The 17,661-nt window shown below is 57.7% G+C and overlaps 1 protein-coding gene across 3 annotated transcripts in view; it reads right to left on the bottom strand.

The window, feature by feature from the left end:
* DOK4 (docking protein 4) overlaps window positions 1-11,140 on the bottom strand; it is a 31,742-nt gene extending 20,602 nt beyond the window's left edge. For 2 of the 3 annotated variants that reach the window (XM_074968506.1, XM_074968505.1), the window contains exons 1-2: window positions 11,009-11,140; window positions 10,542-10,805 (exon numbers count right to left, since the gene is read on the bottom strand). In XM_074968506.1, the coding sequence (XP_074824607.1) occupies window positions 10,542-10,607 (66 nt within the window). In that variant the 5' untranslated portion in view covers window positions 10,608-10,805; window positions 11,009-11,140. The remainder of the gene's footprint in view (window positions 1-10,541; window positions 10,806-11,008) is intronic. The other variant, XM_074968507.1, reaches the window with a different exon arrangement.
* Window positions 11,141-17,661: the final 6,521 nt, after the last annotated feature.

Here is a 17,661-nt window from a genome sequence, read left to right as displayed (position 1 = left end):
GGAGGTATTTAAAATTCCCAGGAAGGCTCTCCCACACGTCCCTCCTCACCCTGTTCCAAAAGACAACAGTAAGGAATCCCTCGGCACTTCACAAAGGAGGCAGGATCAGCGCCCCCCATTTTACAGATGGGGAAACTGAGGCACGGGGAGGCAAAGCAACTTGCCTGAGGTCCCCGAATAGAACCCAGCTCATCCAAGCCCCACGCAGCTCGTGTTTTAGCCCGGACCATAAACCCACTTAAAATCCCGGCCCCACAGCACTGAACCAGCCAACAGCAGCGTGCCCCAGCCGTCTCCAACAGGGCGACGGGGCAAAGCTCGTCCCTTGCTGTGCCCCACGGGTCCCTCCCAAAGCACCGCAGCCAACGTCCGGAGCAGCCGGCCAACGGAAAGCTGACAGCAGGCTGGCACGGGAGGATGGGGCAGGGAGCGCCAGGCTCGGCACCAGCTCAGCAGCAAAAGGGTTAACGCCAGGGGCACTTCGAAGGGGCTTTCCCAGCCCATTGAGAGGAACGGGCGAGGCTCCCTTGTTCCCAGCTGCCACCCGTGAGGGTTTCTCTCCCAGCGAGAAAGGCGCCCCGCCGTCAGCCAGCACCCCCACCCCGCCACAGCAGATCTCAACGCGCAGAACGACCATGAGGGACTCCAGCAAGGAGACATCATTAGCCTCAGCTCACAGAGGGGAAACTGAGCCACAGCAAGGGGCAGAGACGCACGCCAGGAGCCGAGAACAGAACCCAGGAGTCCTGGGCCACAAAGGTTGGCGGGGTTTATGACACATTCTCTATGATGCACAAGGAGGAGGGAGATCCTCGCCATGCCCACGAACGCCTGTTGTCTCAGCTCGGAACGGACATTCCTCCGCCCCGCTATTGTCGTTCTCCCATCGCGCTGCACCCTCGCCCGCTTCCCGCCGGGCAGAACCGCGCGCAGCAGCCAAGCCAGGCTCTAACCGGCCACGGCAGCTCAGAGCCGCCTGCTCCACCTTTCTGCCGCAGCCGGACACGGCGCACCTCGAGGCGATTCCAGTCCCAAGTCTTCACTTCCTGGCCTGCACTGTTGTGGGGTGATCAGCGATCTCAGCCTGGGACCAAGGAATCAGCAACGCCCGAGCCGTGGGCCCTGCTCTGACCCGCCCGTGCCTCAGTTTCCCTGGGGGATAACAGCACTTGGCGTGGAGGGGGGACTTAACCCATTAGTGTCTGTCGAGCACTCTGGGCAGGAGGTGCTAGAGAATCATAGAATATCAGGGTTGGAAGGGACCTCAGGAGATCATCTAGTCCAACCCCCTGCTCAAAGCAGGACCAATCCCCAATTTTTGCCCCAGATCCCTAAATGCCCCCCTCAAGGATTGAACTCACAACCCTGGGAAGGGCCTGGCTACAACAGGAATCCAGTTAGTCCAGATGCCAGGGACCGGGGGTGACTGACGGGCTATCGTGGTCTGGCTCCTCTCTCGGGGGGGGGGGGAGGGGGGGAGATAAACGGGCAGCAGGTACCTCCCCGCCTGCACCAGCGTCTGCCCAATCCCTGCAGAGTCCCAGGATTCGCCTTGAGGCGAAACCTGGATCTGGGGACAGCGGAGGCCGGCTGGGTTTTACAGCTTCTCCTGCTCCCCCCACCCCCACCCCCGCTTCCCTGGGGTGCTCAAGGCCCCTCCGGTCACTCTGCCAGCGTTAATTGCAGCGCAATCTCACTTAATTAGTGGCAGCCGGAGCAGCGGCCATGTCTGCCTGACGTGTATTCCCCCGGGGCACTCACACACACCTGCCCCCTCTGCCACGCACAGGCCCTTCGCTGCTTTACCCCTCAGGCCCCAGAAGCCCCCCACCCCCGTCCTTTCCCTGCAGCAGTTCGACCCCTGCTCCCTCCTTCCACGCAGTTTTATTCTGGGGGGAGCTGCCCCCTTCCCACCCACCCCCCGCCTTCTCCTCTCCCTGACAGCCCTCGGCATCACATCCCTCCCAGCTATTCACCTTCCCTTTCCTGCCCCCCCCCCTTCTTTGTTCTCTGTAATTAGCATGAAATTAACCAGCTCGCTCTCTGCTCAAAACTGGCCCTTCTCTGCTCTACTGCCATTGATGTCTGCTGCTGAGCCAGGAGGTCTGTCTGTCCGCTCACTGAGCTATTGCCTCTAATCCCAGGGACTGCACACTGGCCCCATTGCCTGCTCTCAGCACCGCTGCTGGGCCAAAGCCAGGCCAGACTGCGGCGAGCTTCCCCCCAGCAGTGCCCAGCCGGAGCCAGGCCAGACTGCGGCGAGCTTCCCCCCAGCAGTGCCCAGCCGGAGCCAGGCCAGACTGCGGCAAGCTTCCCCCCAGCAGTGCCCAGCCGGAGCCAGGCCAGACTGCGGCGAGCTTCCCCCCAGCAGTGCCCAGCCGGAGCCAGGCCAGACTGCGGCGAGCTTCCCCCCACCGCAGTGCCCAGCCAGAGCCAGGCCAGACTGCGGCGAGCTTCCCCGCACCGCAGTGCCCAGCCAGAGCCAGGCCAGACTGCAGCGAGCTTCCCCCCACCGCAGTGCCCAGCCGGAGCCAGGCCAGACTGCGGCAAGCTTCCCCCCAGCAGTGCCTAGCCGGAGCCAGGCCAGACTGCGGCAAGCTTCCCCCCAGCAGTGCCCAGCCGGAGCCAGGCCAGACTGCGGCAAGCTTCCCTCCAGCAGTGCCCAGCCGGAGCCAGGCCAGACTGCGGCAAGCTTCCCTCCAGCAGTGCCCAGCCGGAGCCAGGCCAGACTGCGGCAAGCTTCCCTCCAGCAGTGCCCAGCCGGAGCCAGGCCAGACTGCGGCAAGCTTCCCCCCAGCAGTGCCCAGCCGGAGCCAGGCCAGACTGCGGCGAGCTTCCCCCCAGCAGTGCCCAGCCGGAGCCAGGCCAGACTGCAGCGAGCTTCCCCCCAGCAGTGCCCAGCCGGAGCCAGGCCAGACTGCGGCGAGCTTCCCCCCACCGCAGTGCCCAGCCAGAGCCAGGCCAGACTGCGGCGAGCTTCCCCCCACCGCAGTGCCCAGCCAGAGCCAGGCCAGACTGCGGCGAGCTTCCCCGCACCGCAGTGCCCAGCCAGAGCCAGGCCAGACTGCAGCGAGCTTCCCCCCACCGCAGTGCCCAGCCGGAGCCAGGCCAGACTGCGGCAAGCTTCCCCCCAGCAGTGCCTAGCCGGAGCCAGGCCAGACTGCGGCAAGCTTCCCCCCAGCAGTGCCCAGCCGGAGCCAGGCCAGACTGCGGCAAGCTTCCCTCCAGCAGTGCCCAGCCGGAGCCAGGCCAGACTGCGGCAAGCTTCCCTCCAGCAGTGCCCAGCCGGAGCCAGGCCAGACTGCGGCAAGCTTCCCTCCAGCAGTGCCCAGCCGGAGCCAGGCCAGACTGCGGCAAGCTTCCCTCCAGCAGTGCCCAGCCGGAGCCAGGCCAGACTGCAGCGAGCTTCCCTCCAGCAGTGCCCAGCCGGAGCCAGGCCAGACTGCGGCGAGCTTCCCCCCCCCGAGCAGTGCCCAGCCGGAGCCAGGCCAGACTGCGGCAAGCTTCCCCCCCACCGCAGTGCCCAGCTGGAGCCAGGCCAGACTGCGGCAAGCTTCCCCCCAGCAGTGCCCAGCCGGAGCCAGGCCAGACTGCAGCGAGCTTCCCTCCAGCAGTGCCCAGCCGGAGCCAGGCCAGACTGCGGCGAGCTTCCCCCCCCCCAGCAGTGCCCAGCTGGAGCCAGGTCAGACTGCGGCGAGCTTCCCCCCCACCGCAGTGCCCAGCCGGAGCCAGGCCAGACTCCGGCGAGCTTCCCCCCTGCAGTGCCCAGCCAGAGCCAGGCCAGACTGCGGCAAGCTTCCCCCCAGCAGTGCCCAGTGAGAGCCAGGCCAGACTGCAGTGAGCTTCCTCCCAGCAGTGCCCCAGGCCAGACTGTGGTGACCACATCTCCTCACGAGTTTGATTTCATATAACTAGACTTGCTCTGCACCCTGTGTGGGAGGGAGCGTGGTGAGCAACCCCTGCATTTGAAGGGTGAAAGGCTGTGCGAAACGACCAGGTTTCTGGACAGCCCAGACACAGGGAGCCAGAGTGCTGTAGCTTTGCAGACATATAACAAGCCCCCTGGGAGCACAGCGGCTGTTTGGCACATAGCACTTCCTCCCAGCCCGGTCCGCCTCCGGCGAATCTCCGGCTGCTTCTAAGAAAACATCTTTACTGAGCTGTCTGGGAGAATTAGCCCCCGATGCAGATTTCAGAGCCCGTGACACACACGGCCAGTGAGGCGCCGATAGCCAATTTGCAGAGGGGGCTGGTCCAGGGAACGCACACTTCCCGCTCCCCCAGCCCTCCCAGTCCCGCAGCCCTCTGCACACAGGGCTCCGGCTTACAGGATCCAGGCCTGATTGTTTCTTGCCTCCAAGGTGGGTGTGTCCCTCACACGCCTCTGTCTGGGGGGATGTCTGCAGCATCCAGGGAACTGGAGAAGTACCAACCCCTGACAGGAACGGAAGCTCCTTTCAGGTGGTCCCCCCTAAGCAGCAGATGGGCCTGGCTCAGTGTCAGCAATGGGCTACAGCCCACTCACGCTGAGGCTCCAGAGAAGACAGCGATACCAGAGGCTTGTGTGAGTGGGCTGCTAGTCTAGGTCTGGACACCGCTGGCCCCAGCCCGGCAGCAGCTGAGTGCTTCACAGACACCAATCAATGTGCCCATTTTACAGACGGGGAACCAAGGCCTCGATTCGGTGACAGAGCAAGGAACTGATCCCACATGTCCCTTGCCGGTCATTTTCCCTGGCCCTGGCTGGAGTCAACCGCATTGTCCTGCCACATCCAACAGGCAGAAAAATAAACCATCGGGAGCAAACTCAAATGAAGGCTCCCCAGGAGAGAGCACAGTGTGCGCGTCATGCCACAGCTGCCTCTCCAGTCAGCGCGCGTAGGAATTTAAAGGGGCAGAACTCGGAAAACAAAGGCCCTGCAGTTTTGCAGCTACATACACCACAGATGGCTGCAATGAGAGCAGGAGCCGGCCATCTGTGCTGGCCCGGGTGCCTGTGACAGAGGCCCATTGGTGGTTGGCTACTTTGCGTCAGCAACTCTTGTCAGGCCGGGCAACACCTAACACGCTGCGGTCGTGATATATACCCCAAGGGCGGCATGTCATAGATCGTTGGAAAACTAATAACTCACTGATCATTAATATTCTCGCACGACGTCCGTAGGGTAAACCCACAAAGGACTTTAGAGATACATGCTGCAAAGATGTCCGTAAAATGTATTTGGCCCCCACCACGCCTGTTGCAGACAAGGGGACATGTTCCACCTGCTTGAAAGCATCTCTGATGTAAAGTAGGCAACATGTGACCAGAGACAAGGAAGGTCCGTTTACATAAAAGGTGAAGAAAGCCATCAGCCTGGCGAGGAGGGGAGACAGCCTCAGCTATAAAGACAGGGGCTCTGAACCTCAAATGAGAAGCAATTCATTGTGCACTATCTTACTGTATTACAGCAGTGTATGGAGTGAGGTCTTTTATACAGGCCTGTGCCACACAGCTGATTAACATCATTGTAAAATGCACTGACACTGTAGGAGGATTTCTGGGTGCTCACTGACACACTGTGCTTTAAAGTCTGCGACCAAACAAAAGGAGAAGCAGGTTCTCTCCCAGACAGGAGGGGAGGCCGCTGTCTACCTGTCTCCAATGTCAATTAAGCAGTGTGGAATCAAAACAATGGAAGTCCCTTTGCATACGAATCAGCAGGAGGATGGGATGTCCACAAGAAAAGAAGAGCAGCAGGAAGCCTGAAGAATGAACTTTGGGGTGATATAAGGGGCGCAAAAAGACACAGGGGGCATCCATCACTTGGGGGATTCCAGGGGCCAGAGCTCTTGAAATCACAGAGCGTTGGCTCTTTTGCCCAAAGAGGTTGATGTCTCGGGGAGCTGAGTGTAGGTGAGAAACCTGCTCACCAAAGATGGTCTCTTTCTGAAACTACGTTGTGTCTTAGAAGTGTATTTTCACTTCGAATCATAGACTTTAAGGTCAGAAGGGACCATTATGATCATCTAGTCTGACCTCCTGCACAACGCAGGCCACAGAATCTCACCCACCCACTCCTGTAACAAACCCCTGACCTACGTCTGAGCTATTGAAGTCCTCAACTCATGGTTTAAAGACTTCAAGCTGCAGAGAATCCTCCAGCAAGTGACCTGTGCTCCACGCTGCAGAGGAAGGCAAAAAACCCCCAGGGCCTCTGCCAATCTGCCCTGGAGGAAAATTCCTTCCCGAACCCAAATATGGCCATCAGCTGAACCCTGAGCACGTGGGCAAGACTCACCAGCCAGACACCCAGGAAAGAATTCTCTGTAGTAACTCAGATCCCACCCCATTTAACATCCCATTATAGGCCATTGGGCATATTTACCGCTAATAGTCAAAGATCAATTAATTGCCAAAATTAGGCTAGACTTCTGTTTGCTTGTAACCCCCATCTATCTTTATTCCTTATACTTGGCATCATTTAATCCTCTCTCTGTTGGATTAAATAAACTTGTTTTACTTTTGATCCAAACCAACCCAGCGCTGGGATTGAACTGAGGGTGTATGTCAACGCCCAGTTACATTAACGAGCTGCAGTGTATTGACTCCGTAAAGACGCAACGAACTCACTAACGTCTGTGAGTGTCCCAGGAGAGGGTTGGACATGACCCAAGCAGGCGGACTGGGGTAAGTCTAGGGCCAGGGGCAGGGTGTTGGAGTCACTCTGCAAACAGTAACCGGGCAGTGGAAGCCAGGCTGTGACTCACATGCTGGCAGCCGGGATCCGGGCTGTGAGCCAGAGCAGCAGAGCACTAGAGGCCCCCAGAACTGCAGGGCAGGTGAGGACAGAACCCCCCGCTGGTCTGGGTTGAACCCCAAAACATCACAGTGTCGTTAATGGGCTACGCACTGTGCACGACCCCACGAGAGAGACAGCCCCTGCCCTGAGGAGCTCACAATGTAACAGGACAGATAATGCCCACCAGGAGAGCCAGAGGGTAATGCAGGCCCAGGGCCGCATTGTGTCCTTAGGAGGAGGCGGCACCAGGCGTTAAGAGAGCGCCGCAGACGCTTGGCTCTGCCCATCAGCACCGCCACCCAGGCTGGGCCCAGTCCCGCAGAGGGCAGCACTCGCACCAAACAGCCCTAGCACGAGGGGCAGTGCAAGGGCAGGGGACGTATCCCTGCCACACGCACGGCCAGCCACACAGGACTGGGGGACACTCCCCCCTCTCCCAGGCTGGCCTACCCCTCAGAACCGCGCTCTCTCCAGCGCCCGATGCCGGCGGCAGGACTTGGCCGACGCTCGCCGGGCCCCTTAAAGGAGGGCTTGGAATGAGGCGAGGGGAGCCTGGCACACAGGGGCGGGGCGCCAGGAGCAGGAACGACGGGAAGGAGGCTGAGGCTGCACCGGCCTGGAAGACAGTCAGACGTTCTCCCTCCATCCAGCAGCGCCGCTCCAGAGGCGGGAGCAACGTTAGCCGCGCTTGGCCTCCCCGCTCAGACGGACGGCGTCCCCGCAGCTGGGTCTCGCCATCTCCGCTGCCCCCCGGCTCCCTCCCCTGAAGCTGCACCAAATGCTGGAGCAGCGGGGAGAGAATTGCCGACAGCCCCTGGCGTACACAAGGCCCCTGTCAGAGCCCGAGCGTGCAGGGAAAGCTCTAGGAGCGGCCACTGGTTTCGGACGCCTCCGGGGACCCACCCGGATGCCTCAAGCAGCCGCTTTGGGAAAATGTTGGCCTGTCCCCCTCCCCCAGTTCTGGGGCTCCACCTCCCCAGCTGCACAAGGGGGCTAGAGACACCCATCTCAGAGGCGAGGCCGAATCCCTGATGTCGGCGAAGGGCAGGGGAATGGCGCTACAAAAGCACTAAGCCACGCCCGAGGGAGGCCCGGCAGTTCGGGGTAGATTCTCGGCCGGCCATGTGAGCAGTCCAGCATCCATTCCTGCCAGAGCAGCTTCCCCGGATACTCAAAGTGGACAGTGAACTGGGACATAACCCGCAGATTCCTGGGTTCGACCCCTGGAGCTGCCTCCCAGCCCGACCTGGGCTGTGTGCTCTTTTCTCTCACTTTACCACGCCCAGTACAGGCACAGATCTGCCACATGCACCCGGGCGGCTCGGGCCTGGTAGCTCGGCAGAGGGCTGCACCCACTCGGTGCAAGGCCCCAGAAACAGTCAGCAGGGCACGGCGGAGACCCGGCTGGCGCAGGGCCCTGGGGACGACAAACAAGGCCTTTCACCATTAAGTCGCCAGTTCAAATCGGCCCCAAGTCCTTAGTGAGCAACTGGCCTAGGAGACTTAGAGGGTTTGCCACAGGCCATGTTGCAACCAGCCGCCTTGTCAGCAGTAAATGCCAGGGCGCGTGGGGAGGTTAAACTCCTCTCTCACCCCGTACGGCAGGGTGCAGAAGCTGCTCCTTTCCTGTGGACACAGGCTGCTGCCTGCCAGCCAAGACCCACAGGCAGTCCCGCTGGAGGGCTGGAGCTCCGGATCGTGCATGGGGCCACGAGCACAGATGGGGTAACAACCTGCACCCGATGGCTGGGCCCAGGGTTTGCTGCAGTGTGGAGGCTTGGGGAACATCAGAAGGCTTGACAGGCTCCCCACAGCCCCCGTGCCCCATGTGAGGGACCCAGGGCAGCTGGGGCCGGGATGAAGAATGTGCACAGACGGCAGCTGCAGGCGGGTTGGCTGGGTGACATTATCTGGGGGTGATTTAGTGCTGATGGAGCTGGCCCGAGCCCAGGCGCTGTGCACCCCCTGCCCTCAAACAGCTCAGCCAGGTCCAGCTGCCACCCACCAGAGTGGAGATGTGGGTGCCCTGCTATTCCAGCCCTGCCAGTGCCCCGAAATCCCAACCCACCAGTCCCCTTTCCATTCCAGTGCTTGGCCCCAAACACCCAGCTCTGCTGATGCCCCTCAATCCTGACCCACAGCCCCCCGCCCCATGCTATTGCAACCCTGGTCCCCCATACCAGAGTCTGTCCATCCTGCCCTGCCCCCCCATGCTGCCCCAGACCCGACTCCATCCCAAGCAGAGGTGCCACTCATGGCCAAATAACCCATGTGATGGTTTATTTCACATCCAGACTGAGATCTCCCATTGGCCCCTGCCACGAACCAGGGTTTGACCTCCTCTTGCCGGGGGGGAAAGGCCCATGCGCCACCCCACAGCTCCACGCATCGCTTCCGCGCCAGGCTGGGGGTTTCTTTGTCTCAGCAATTGCAGTTTGGCCCCTTTAAGAACGGATCCCAGTACAGAGCCCTCTCCATTGAAATGCGAAGCACACCGGCTCTCCACCAACTCTGCTTAAAATATGGGTCAAGCCAACCAGCTTGGGAGCCCCGGTCACGTGGGATCACCTGCATCTCGCGTGACAGGCTGGCAGGTGAAAAAATTAACTGCTCTTTGGGGGAGGGGCAGGGTGGAGCAAGAACTTGAACCTCCTCTACCAGCAGCTGCCCCTGCCACCCCCGCTCCTCCCTCGGGCAGCCTCTGCCTGCCGCTGTGACTCCCGTAAGCAGAGGGGCCCAAAGTCCCTGACCAACGACCCCGGTTCTCTCACTAAGGACCGAATCCTTGGAAATCGCCTCCAGGCCCCATTGCAATCCATGGGAGCGGAGCACGCCCAGCTTTGGGCCCCAAATCAGTGACCTGCTAACACATCCCAGCCCCCGCTCCCATCCCCCTACAGAGAAGTACAGCACCATGTACGCCTGCCCCCGACTTCCACCCACCCACTCCTCCGGCTGCACAACCCACCTCCCCGGTGATGCACAGGCGAGGGACCCAACGGGAGATTTAACTATTCCCTAGCCAGTGCTCACGTCATGCGCAAATGCAGCCAGCAGCATGGAAGGGGCCCGGGGCGACCAGGGTGTAAGGATCTAGCTGGATTTGGCCGCTAGGCCTGCCTCGTGGCTTTAAATCTGCCCCTGCCCGCACCGGGCCGCAGCCTGCCCTGTCCGGACAGCACGAGCACAAACCACAGTGCCAGATTCCCACTGAATTACATAGAAAGCAACAAGTGCAAACCCATCTTCTCTCCTCTCTCCCCTTAGCCTATCAATAACCCATGCGGTCAGATGCTTTTCTCAAAAAAATTATCCACGCACAGCTTGTCTCCTGGGCTGATCCCAATTCAGCAGAGTTTGTCTCTCGGAGGGAGATTGCTGCAGCTGAATTCAAAGGACAATCCCCCTCCCTCCCTCCTCCCCGACTTTTCCGTGGAACTGCCACAGCTGCAACTTTACCCGTCCCCAGAATGACCAGTGACAGCGGCCAGCGCAGCCGCGTACAGCCCCCTACGCATGGCACAGGAGTCCTGGGGGCTCAGAGCCAGCCGCGGTCGGGAAGGATGCTTGGGCATAACCCAGAGACAGGCTCTCGAGCGAGGATGCTCTCAACACAAAAGAGGGATGGGGGGGTGGGGGAGGGCGTTCTGCATTTTGCAGCTGCCCTGGTGTTTCAAAAGCGGGGTGGGGGGGGAGGACCTTCAAAGCTAACGGTAACGAATCATGCATCACAATCCCCGCGACCACCTCCCCACTTACCCCTAATTTCCTGCTCTTCATTTTCACGTAGCCCTGTTTGACGATGTCGTTAAAATTCGTAGCCATGGCGTAGCCCTCTGCAGCCGGGATCCACTCCCAGGGAGCTCCAGGCTTTTCCCTGTCCGCTTTCCTTCGTCTGTCTTTCCCACCCCCCCTCGCTCCTCCTTCTGCGTTCACCTGTTTTCAGATCCTCCCGGGTCCGGGTCGGGGTCCTCCTCAGCATTGTTCTAGCAGCCCTCATGCTCTCCTCCTTCCCGGTACTGGCTGTAAAATAAAAATGACAGATAGATTAGAGATAGTGACATCTTCCCTTGGTTCCCCCCTCCTGGCCTGCCCACTTTTCTCTTTCTGGCTGAACCATTCGGGAAAAACCAAGGTGCATCATACAGAAGAGGAGAAATGGAACAGTCCAGTGGTTAACCCCTCGATTCTTTCTCGAGATGCACAAGGAACAACTTTCTCCATGCCTGTGAATCTGCTGCAGCTCCAAGAGGGGAACCAAGTCAGGTGTGCGGGGATGAGACTTCACAGCAGGGATGTAACCGGGGCTGCAGCAGGCCCTGGAGAAATCATCGCCGATGAAGGCTCTCCAGAGCTTTAATGCACTACAGAGGCAAATCAAAGCAGGAGGCTTGAGCTACTAAATAATGACATCATCTCACAGATCTACAGCCCTTTTCGTCTCCAACGATCCCAAAACACTCCAACCAACTGAAGAAGCCAGCTGTACCGCAAATCAATCCATCTACCACTGACCCCGGGAGCCAGGAAAGCGATGGCAGAGATGGCACATGTTACATAGTGACCTAGCAGCCAATCAAGCCTGGACGCTTCTGACAAACAGGGGATCAAGCCCCCAAAACAGTGAGTCACTTGCTCCTCTCTGACGGATCTTTTTTTTTAAAATATACCTGCGCACCACTTGTATACCTTTTCATGCATCGAAATGCAGCCACTGCTGGGGTGGAACCTGTCTGACAGCATACAGAAAAGGCCCGTCTACGTGGCGAGAGCAACCAAGTCAACGGTGTCGTGTCTGAAACACTGTTCCACCACATAACACGGACGGGACCTAAGCATGCTCTCAGCCTGCCACGGCCCCAATATGGAAAACCATGCCTGATGAACACCCAAAATGACAAGCACCTAAACACTGTGTGTGTAGGAAACTTAAACTATGCGGGCTTCCCTCCTTTAGCCTCAATCTTTATTTCTGTCAAATAATTCTCCGAGAGCGGGAATGTAGGCCATTTTAGGATTAAAATGAGCGACAGCTCTCAAAAATGAGAGACATTTCTTAGATACCAACCCAAGCAGATCTGCTCCCACGTCAGTGCCCTGTCCTGCAGGAGGGCTGCAGCAGAAATGGGGTTTAGGTCCCATCAACACAACAAGGCACAACAATATTGGAATTGTGTCAGGACACAAGCAGGATGTAGCCAGGTCCAGTGACCCGGATGATTTTGTATTGTAGCCTGGCCCGTAGGCTGCACACGACAGTTTAGGACAGGAAGTGCAGAATGACACCGCATTGACTGGGGGCGGGGGGGGGACACTTACGCAAGCACAAGAGAATTACACGGTTTGGAATAGGACCAGGATGCTGGAGCTAATGCCCCAGCTTTTGGGAAACACGTTGCGGGGTCTTTCATGGCCACAAAGGGTCAGCGCTAGGAACTCCCATGCAAAAGAATTGCCGACACTGCAGTGGAGCGTCCGACATACGGTTCGCTGCCCTGAGGCGGAGTTATGGGCGCCAGCACGGAGGGGCTGGCACCATGACCGGATTACCAACCCCAGGAGAAAGCAGACAGTGCCAGAATCCCATGGCCAGAGACGGGAGGAAGATGCCAGCACATGGACCGATGGCACTGCACAGTTCCTGGCTCTCCCCCCGAGAGGCGCTCGCTTCTATCCAGTGCTGCCAGGCCAGTGCCAGGGTGGCTACGGGCCACTGCTGTGTTACCAGCCCTCAGGGATCTCGTGCACACACAGGGCCAAGCTGCAATCAGCTGACACGCCAGCAGTCCCAGCAGAGCCAAAGGGGCTGCTTGCGTTTGTAAAGTGATCATAACGTGGCCCTGCGGGTGGGGGGGGGGGGTCTGTTCTCAGGGAGGGACGCCGGTCGTTGAGGTTTGCTGCTCAGAGCTCCCCATGCGCCACAGACACGCCCCGCTGGGGAGCCCTGCGCCACGCATATCTAGTGCCAGGGTGGCGTAACGGCACGGAGCAGGATCACGTTACCGGCCTCGGGGCGCGGAACCGGTGCCAACATCGTAGTGCTAGCTCCAGGCTGGCTGGGGTATTGGTGCCAAGGTGGAGTTACCAGCAGCTGGGTGGATTTCCTGGCGCCAGAGCTGCTTTAGTGAATCAGAATCGGGCTCCCAGCGCAAGGGTGCAGATCCTGGTTTCCAGGAGGGGGAGAACAGCACCAGGGAGGAGTTCTTGGCATCAGGCATGAATCATCAGAGCTTTTAACACCACGGCAGGGTTCCGGGCGCCAGGTAGACTGGCAAGGCGAGGGTGGGACAGGGACACCAACGTCTGTGCCACGAGTTTCTCTCTGCCAGAGCTGACAGCAGCACGGCATAAATTAATCTCTCCGAAGCCTCGCGTTCCTAATGAGGAACAGATGGGACGGCCTGCTTGGCACATTCAAGCAATGAGAGTGGAAAGGCAAAGAGCTCAAGTGCGGTTCTGCAGATTTCCACCTGGAGCATCTGTCCACCCATCCATCTCTGCACATCTTCTTCCTGTCCAACCATCCACCTCTCTGTTGTCCCTCAAGACCTCTAACCTGTCTCAGTGGCCCCTTAACACCACTGAATTGCAACCCTCCCTGCTCCGACATTGCCCTCTCCCTTTTCTTTCATCGCCTCCCCCGTTTTTTGCCTTTTCTCTCTCTTCTGAAGCCTGACACCAATATGCTACCTCTGGGGGAGAGGGATAGTCAGGGACTGAATTGGAAACAAATGTTGTGGTACTCTCCCAAGCTACAGACCAAGTTCCACACCCTGGACACTCAAACTAGACTCCACTCACAGCAGGCTCCCTAATTTGTGAGACTGTTTCCTTTACTGCATGCCTCGATCAGCAGTGAAACAGCTAACAATGCTGAGAGTTAACCAGCCATTGTTAGGTTTCAGAGTCAACATCTCATCATATCATAGAATATCAGGGTTGGAAGGGACCTCAGGAGGTCATCTAGTCCAACCCCCTCCTCATCATCTCATTCAGATGAATGGGAAAGTTCAGGCTGCCCAAGGCAGATATTGCTACAGCACTCTCACTCTGGTCCCACTTTGAAAGCTCTTTGCAATCACGAGGGATTTGAGACTTTTTAAAAAGGGAAACTTAGATCCGGGAGAACAAATCCCAGCTCATCAAGCCACTGCCACCCAGCTCGCTTGATCAGGAACACCTGGCATTTGAGATGCCCTCTAAGAAAACACAGTAGAAATGTTTCACAGATAAACCTTCAGTGTTACATCATTATTTTGTGCAGCAATCATAGGGATGGGCAAACTGGCCGGGGTAGAATAAGGACCAGCCCAAAATTACTCATCCCAAACCTTCTTAACTTGCATTTTAAACCATTTTTCCACTCTTGCGCTACCTGATTTTGGCTAGGGCTGGAAGTGAAACGGCTGTTATCCCATAAGAACGGTTTTTCTCTCTCTGTTTTCCAACCCAGCCGCAAGCAGGCAGCATCAAATACTCAGCAGCGTGCTCGGTGGGCTGCGTACACTGGAAATGGCGATGTCTGTTTTCTGCCTCCTGCACTTTTACATTTCTAAGAAATTCACCTACTTGCAGAGGCAGCAGCCATATTGCTCTCAGAGCTGCTGCTGCGGCCTGTTCCAGTGGGGAGGCACACACCACGCTCTTTCTGACGGAGACTTTACTTTTGTTCTTTCTTTGCATTGTTGTTCCTTAATCGAACAAAGGAAACCATTTAAGACAAGAAGTGTGCAGCTGCCCATTCCCACACTGGCGCGCTGGATCTAAAGCTCTCAGGCTTCAGGCACGTTTAGATCCAGACCTAAACTCTGTGGTTCAGAAGCATCTCAACAGGAAATCTGCAGTGTTAAGAGCCTCTGAGAGCTCTGGGAAGCCCCTGACCACTTATCTGACCAGAACCTATACAGCTTTTGGCAAGAGGAGCGGGCTGGGATGAGGAAGGGGTGAATCCTTCTTTAGCCCAATCCTGGATTGTTGTTGCAAGAGGCCCTGTTATTTTATGAAACAGACTCTGTTTTACCCCAGCACAATCCTGTCTGCAAAATACATTTCTCTTGCATTTAAGACATAAAAGCCGTGGGTGGTTTTTGTTTGCTTTTTAAAGGGGCACTGACAAAGGAGGGGAGGGGGGGAAACGTACCACCAATTTCCCCTTTTTCCTGTTGTAATTCCCTAGCTGCCTTATATCCCCAAGACAAAGGCTTCCACGACAATTTCCTGGAACAGGCAAACAGAAGCAAACCACTGAACGCAGCTCAGCATTTATGACGAACCCTACAGCAACAAACGAGGGTGTGCAGCAGCCCATACCTCTGAGCATCCCTACAAACCAGTGTGTGGCACTCTGTCTTTATGTGCAACCCTACAATAACAAACCAGTACATGGAGCCTACGACCAACCTGACCGTCAGAAACCTCTGATGCAGCTCACGGTGGAAGAGCACTCCTACAACAACAAACTAATGCATGCATCTCCCGGTTCATGACTAACCCTACCATCATAAATCCGTGGGGCTCACCTGGGATGAAGGGGGGGGGGGGGGAAAAACTACAGAGACAAGGAAACAGGGCTCGTTTTCCTGCCTCTGAAGGGCGTTCTGCTGTTATGAAACATGCCGTCCCCTACATGTTTTAGAGAGTTGTAAGCAATTATCTTCCAAGTCAGCGTCTGCGAATCTGTGGCCACAGCGCTCCGACAGCGTAAGGCCACGTGTGGTTTTTACCACGTGCTCTGCATAAAGTACTCGCAGCGCCGGGTGGGTTTGCTGAGGGCACCCAGCGCTGGTAAACAGGCACCAGATCCAACAGCCCTAGAGACAAGAGGCCTCCACACCCGAGAAAGGCGCCGGGCAGTGCCAGCTTCCCCGGGGGCATTCACTCTGCTCAGTGCTGCTGCTGAGAGCAAAGACACCAGCCGTGATGGCGGAGCGCCGGGGTGTCAATGTTCATTCCCGAGAGGCCGGCCCCGACAGGTGCCGGGCTCCCCGCACACTCCACAAAGCCAAAAGGGAACAATGACACTCAGGCACCCAACTCATTTCCTGTGGGCCCCCAAGTAGCCAGGAGACAGCAACGATATCCCAGTCCTGAAGAAGAGCTCTGTGTAAGCTCAAAAGCTTGTCTCGCTCACCCACAGAAGTTGGTCCAATAAAAGATATCACCTCCCCTACCTTATCTCTCAAGGATTGTATACTGTGCCCATCACCGTGGTATCTGAGCTATCAAGTCCTGCGGCCAGTCTACCTAAGGCCGTGGCCTTCGGACGCTCCTAAGAAGGCAGCGAGCGTCTCGCTTTCTTCCTAAAGGCAACCGCCATCTACCGCACACACCACCCTGCCTACGCCAGCCCAGCCGGAGCCTCTCCCAGCAAGTCACGGAGTCTGCACGTTAAATAATTCACGCAATTCAAAGCCATCATAAAAACCAACAGAATTACTCAGAAGCCAAACACTGCCGGCCCAGCTTTGCGTGGCGGAGGCGCTGTGGCTTGTGTCTCCGTCCCAGGGTCCACGGCAAGAGAATTCCAAAGCTGATCTCGACCAAAGGGGGAGAAGCCTGGGCCCTATCTGGGACCAGAGCGTGTGACCCACCAGCGATGCAGTGGGTATCTGCAAACCACGTGGCTCATGCTCAGTTCACTACCACAGCTGATGGTAACCTGTCTTCACTGCTGGCGGCTGGCACATGATTCCTGTTCATTGGTTCAGGACAATATTTATGCTGCAAAATGACACTAGGGATAACAATATCAAGCTTTTCTATAGGTCAGTATCATTATCCCCATTTTACAGACGGGGAAACTGAGGCACAGAGCTATAGTGTGACCTGCCCATGGTCACCCAGCAGGCCAGTTGCAGAGACAAGACTAGAACCCAGATCCCCCAAGCCCAGATCCCACGCTCTATCCGCTAGGGCAGCCTGCCTCTCACATGGAGAACTCTGGAAGCCCAACACTAATGACATGACATGACAGTAATGGTGCCTGAATATCTGAGCAGGCCATTCCTCCCTCTTCTCAGACCTCCCTGTGGCAGAACGTCCCACAGTCCATTGCCCCATGTTGCTGGTGCCATGTGTGTACCAGGCGTTCTCCCCATTGCTAGGACGCCGTGGGGTAGCTGCCCCGATTTTCCCAGGATGCACGGCTACAAAGAGGAAGCGTGGTAGCGGAGGATACATGCTCTAGACAGATACACAGTTGTGTTGTCAAACACAGCTGCTATGTGCCGTGGCGGATTAGCCACTGGGCCAACAGGGCCCGTGCCCGGGGCCCCAGAAAAATACATTCCTGACGGGGAGCGGAGGCTTGCCCCGGGGGGGGCAGGTGGAAGCCCGCTGGAGCACAGAAGGTGGGAACCTGGGGTGGGGGTTGGGGGGAGAATGCAGGCAGAAGAGGTGGGGAGGGGCCCACACTTGCTCTGGCCAAGGGCCCACAAAACCCTAATCCACCCCTGGCTATGTGGACCCAACTCACCCAAGTTGGTTGGAACCAGGTCAGAGGCGAGAATCCTAAACTGGTTTTGATTGTAGTGGAGCGAGGACTTTAAAACTGTGGGTTGCTCTTGTGGGGCTGGAAGGAGCATTAGGGGATTTGAGCAGCAGCGTTAATAAGGTGAAATTAACAGGGAGAAAAAGCTTAATGTCCGGGAAAGCGATCTACTCGGCCTTCACCCTATAACAATTACCATGTCGGGGAGCCCAGTAACGGCCCACAGGGCCTCCTTTATAACACAGCTGTGCCTGGACAATTTGTGAACCAACAGCGGCATCTGGACTGTGCAGCCCCATACTACCAAATCGTGCGGCAGCCCTGGGCTGTACTTCTACACCCATCTGGTTTAGCTACATTGGGCATTTCCGGGTTGCAACCAGCTCTCCC

This window comes from Natator depressus, chromosome 12 (assembly GCF_965152275.1).
Source record: "Natator depressus isolate rNatDep1 chromosome 12, rNatDep2.hap1, whole genome shotgun sequence".
In the NCBI taxonomy this organism is placed as follows: Eukaryota; Metazoa; Chordata; order Testudines; family Cheloniidae; genus Natator; species Natator depressus.
Note: the sequence above shows the minus strand (reverse complement) of the source record. Positions and strands in the feature narration are given on the sequence as shown.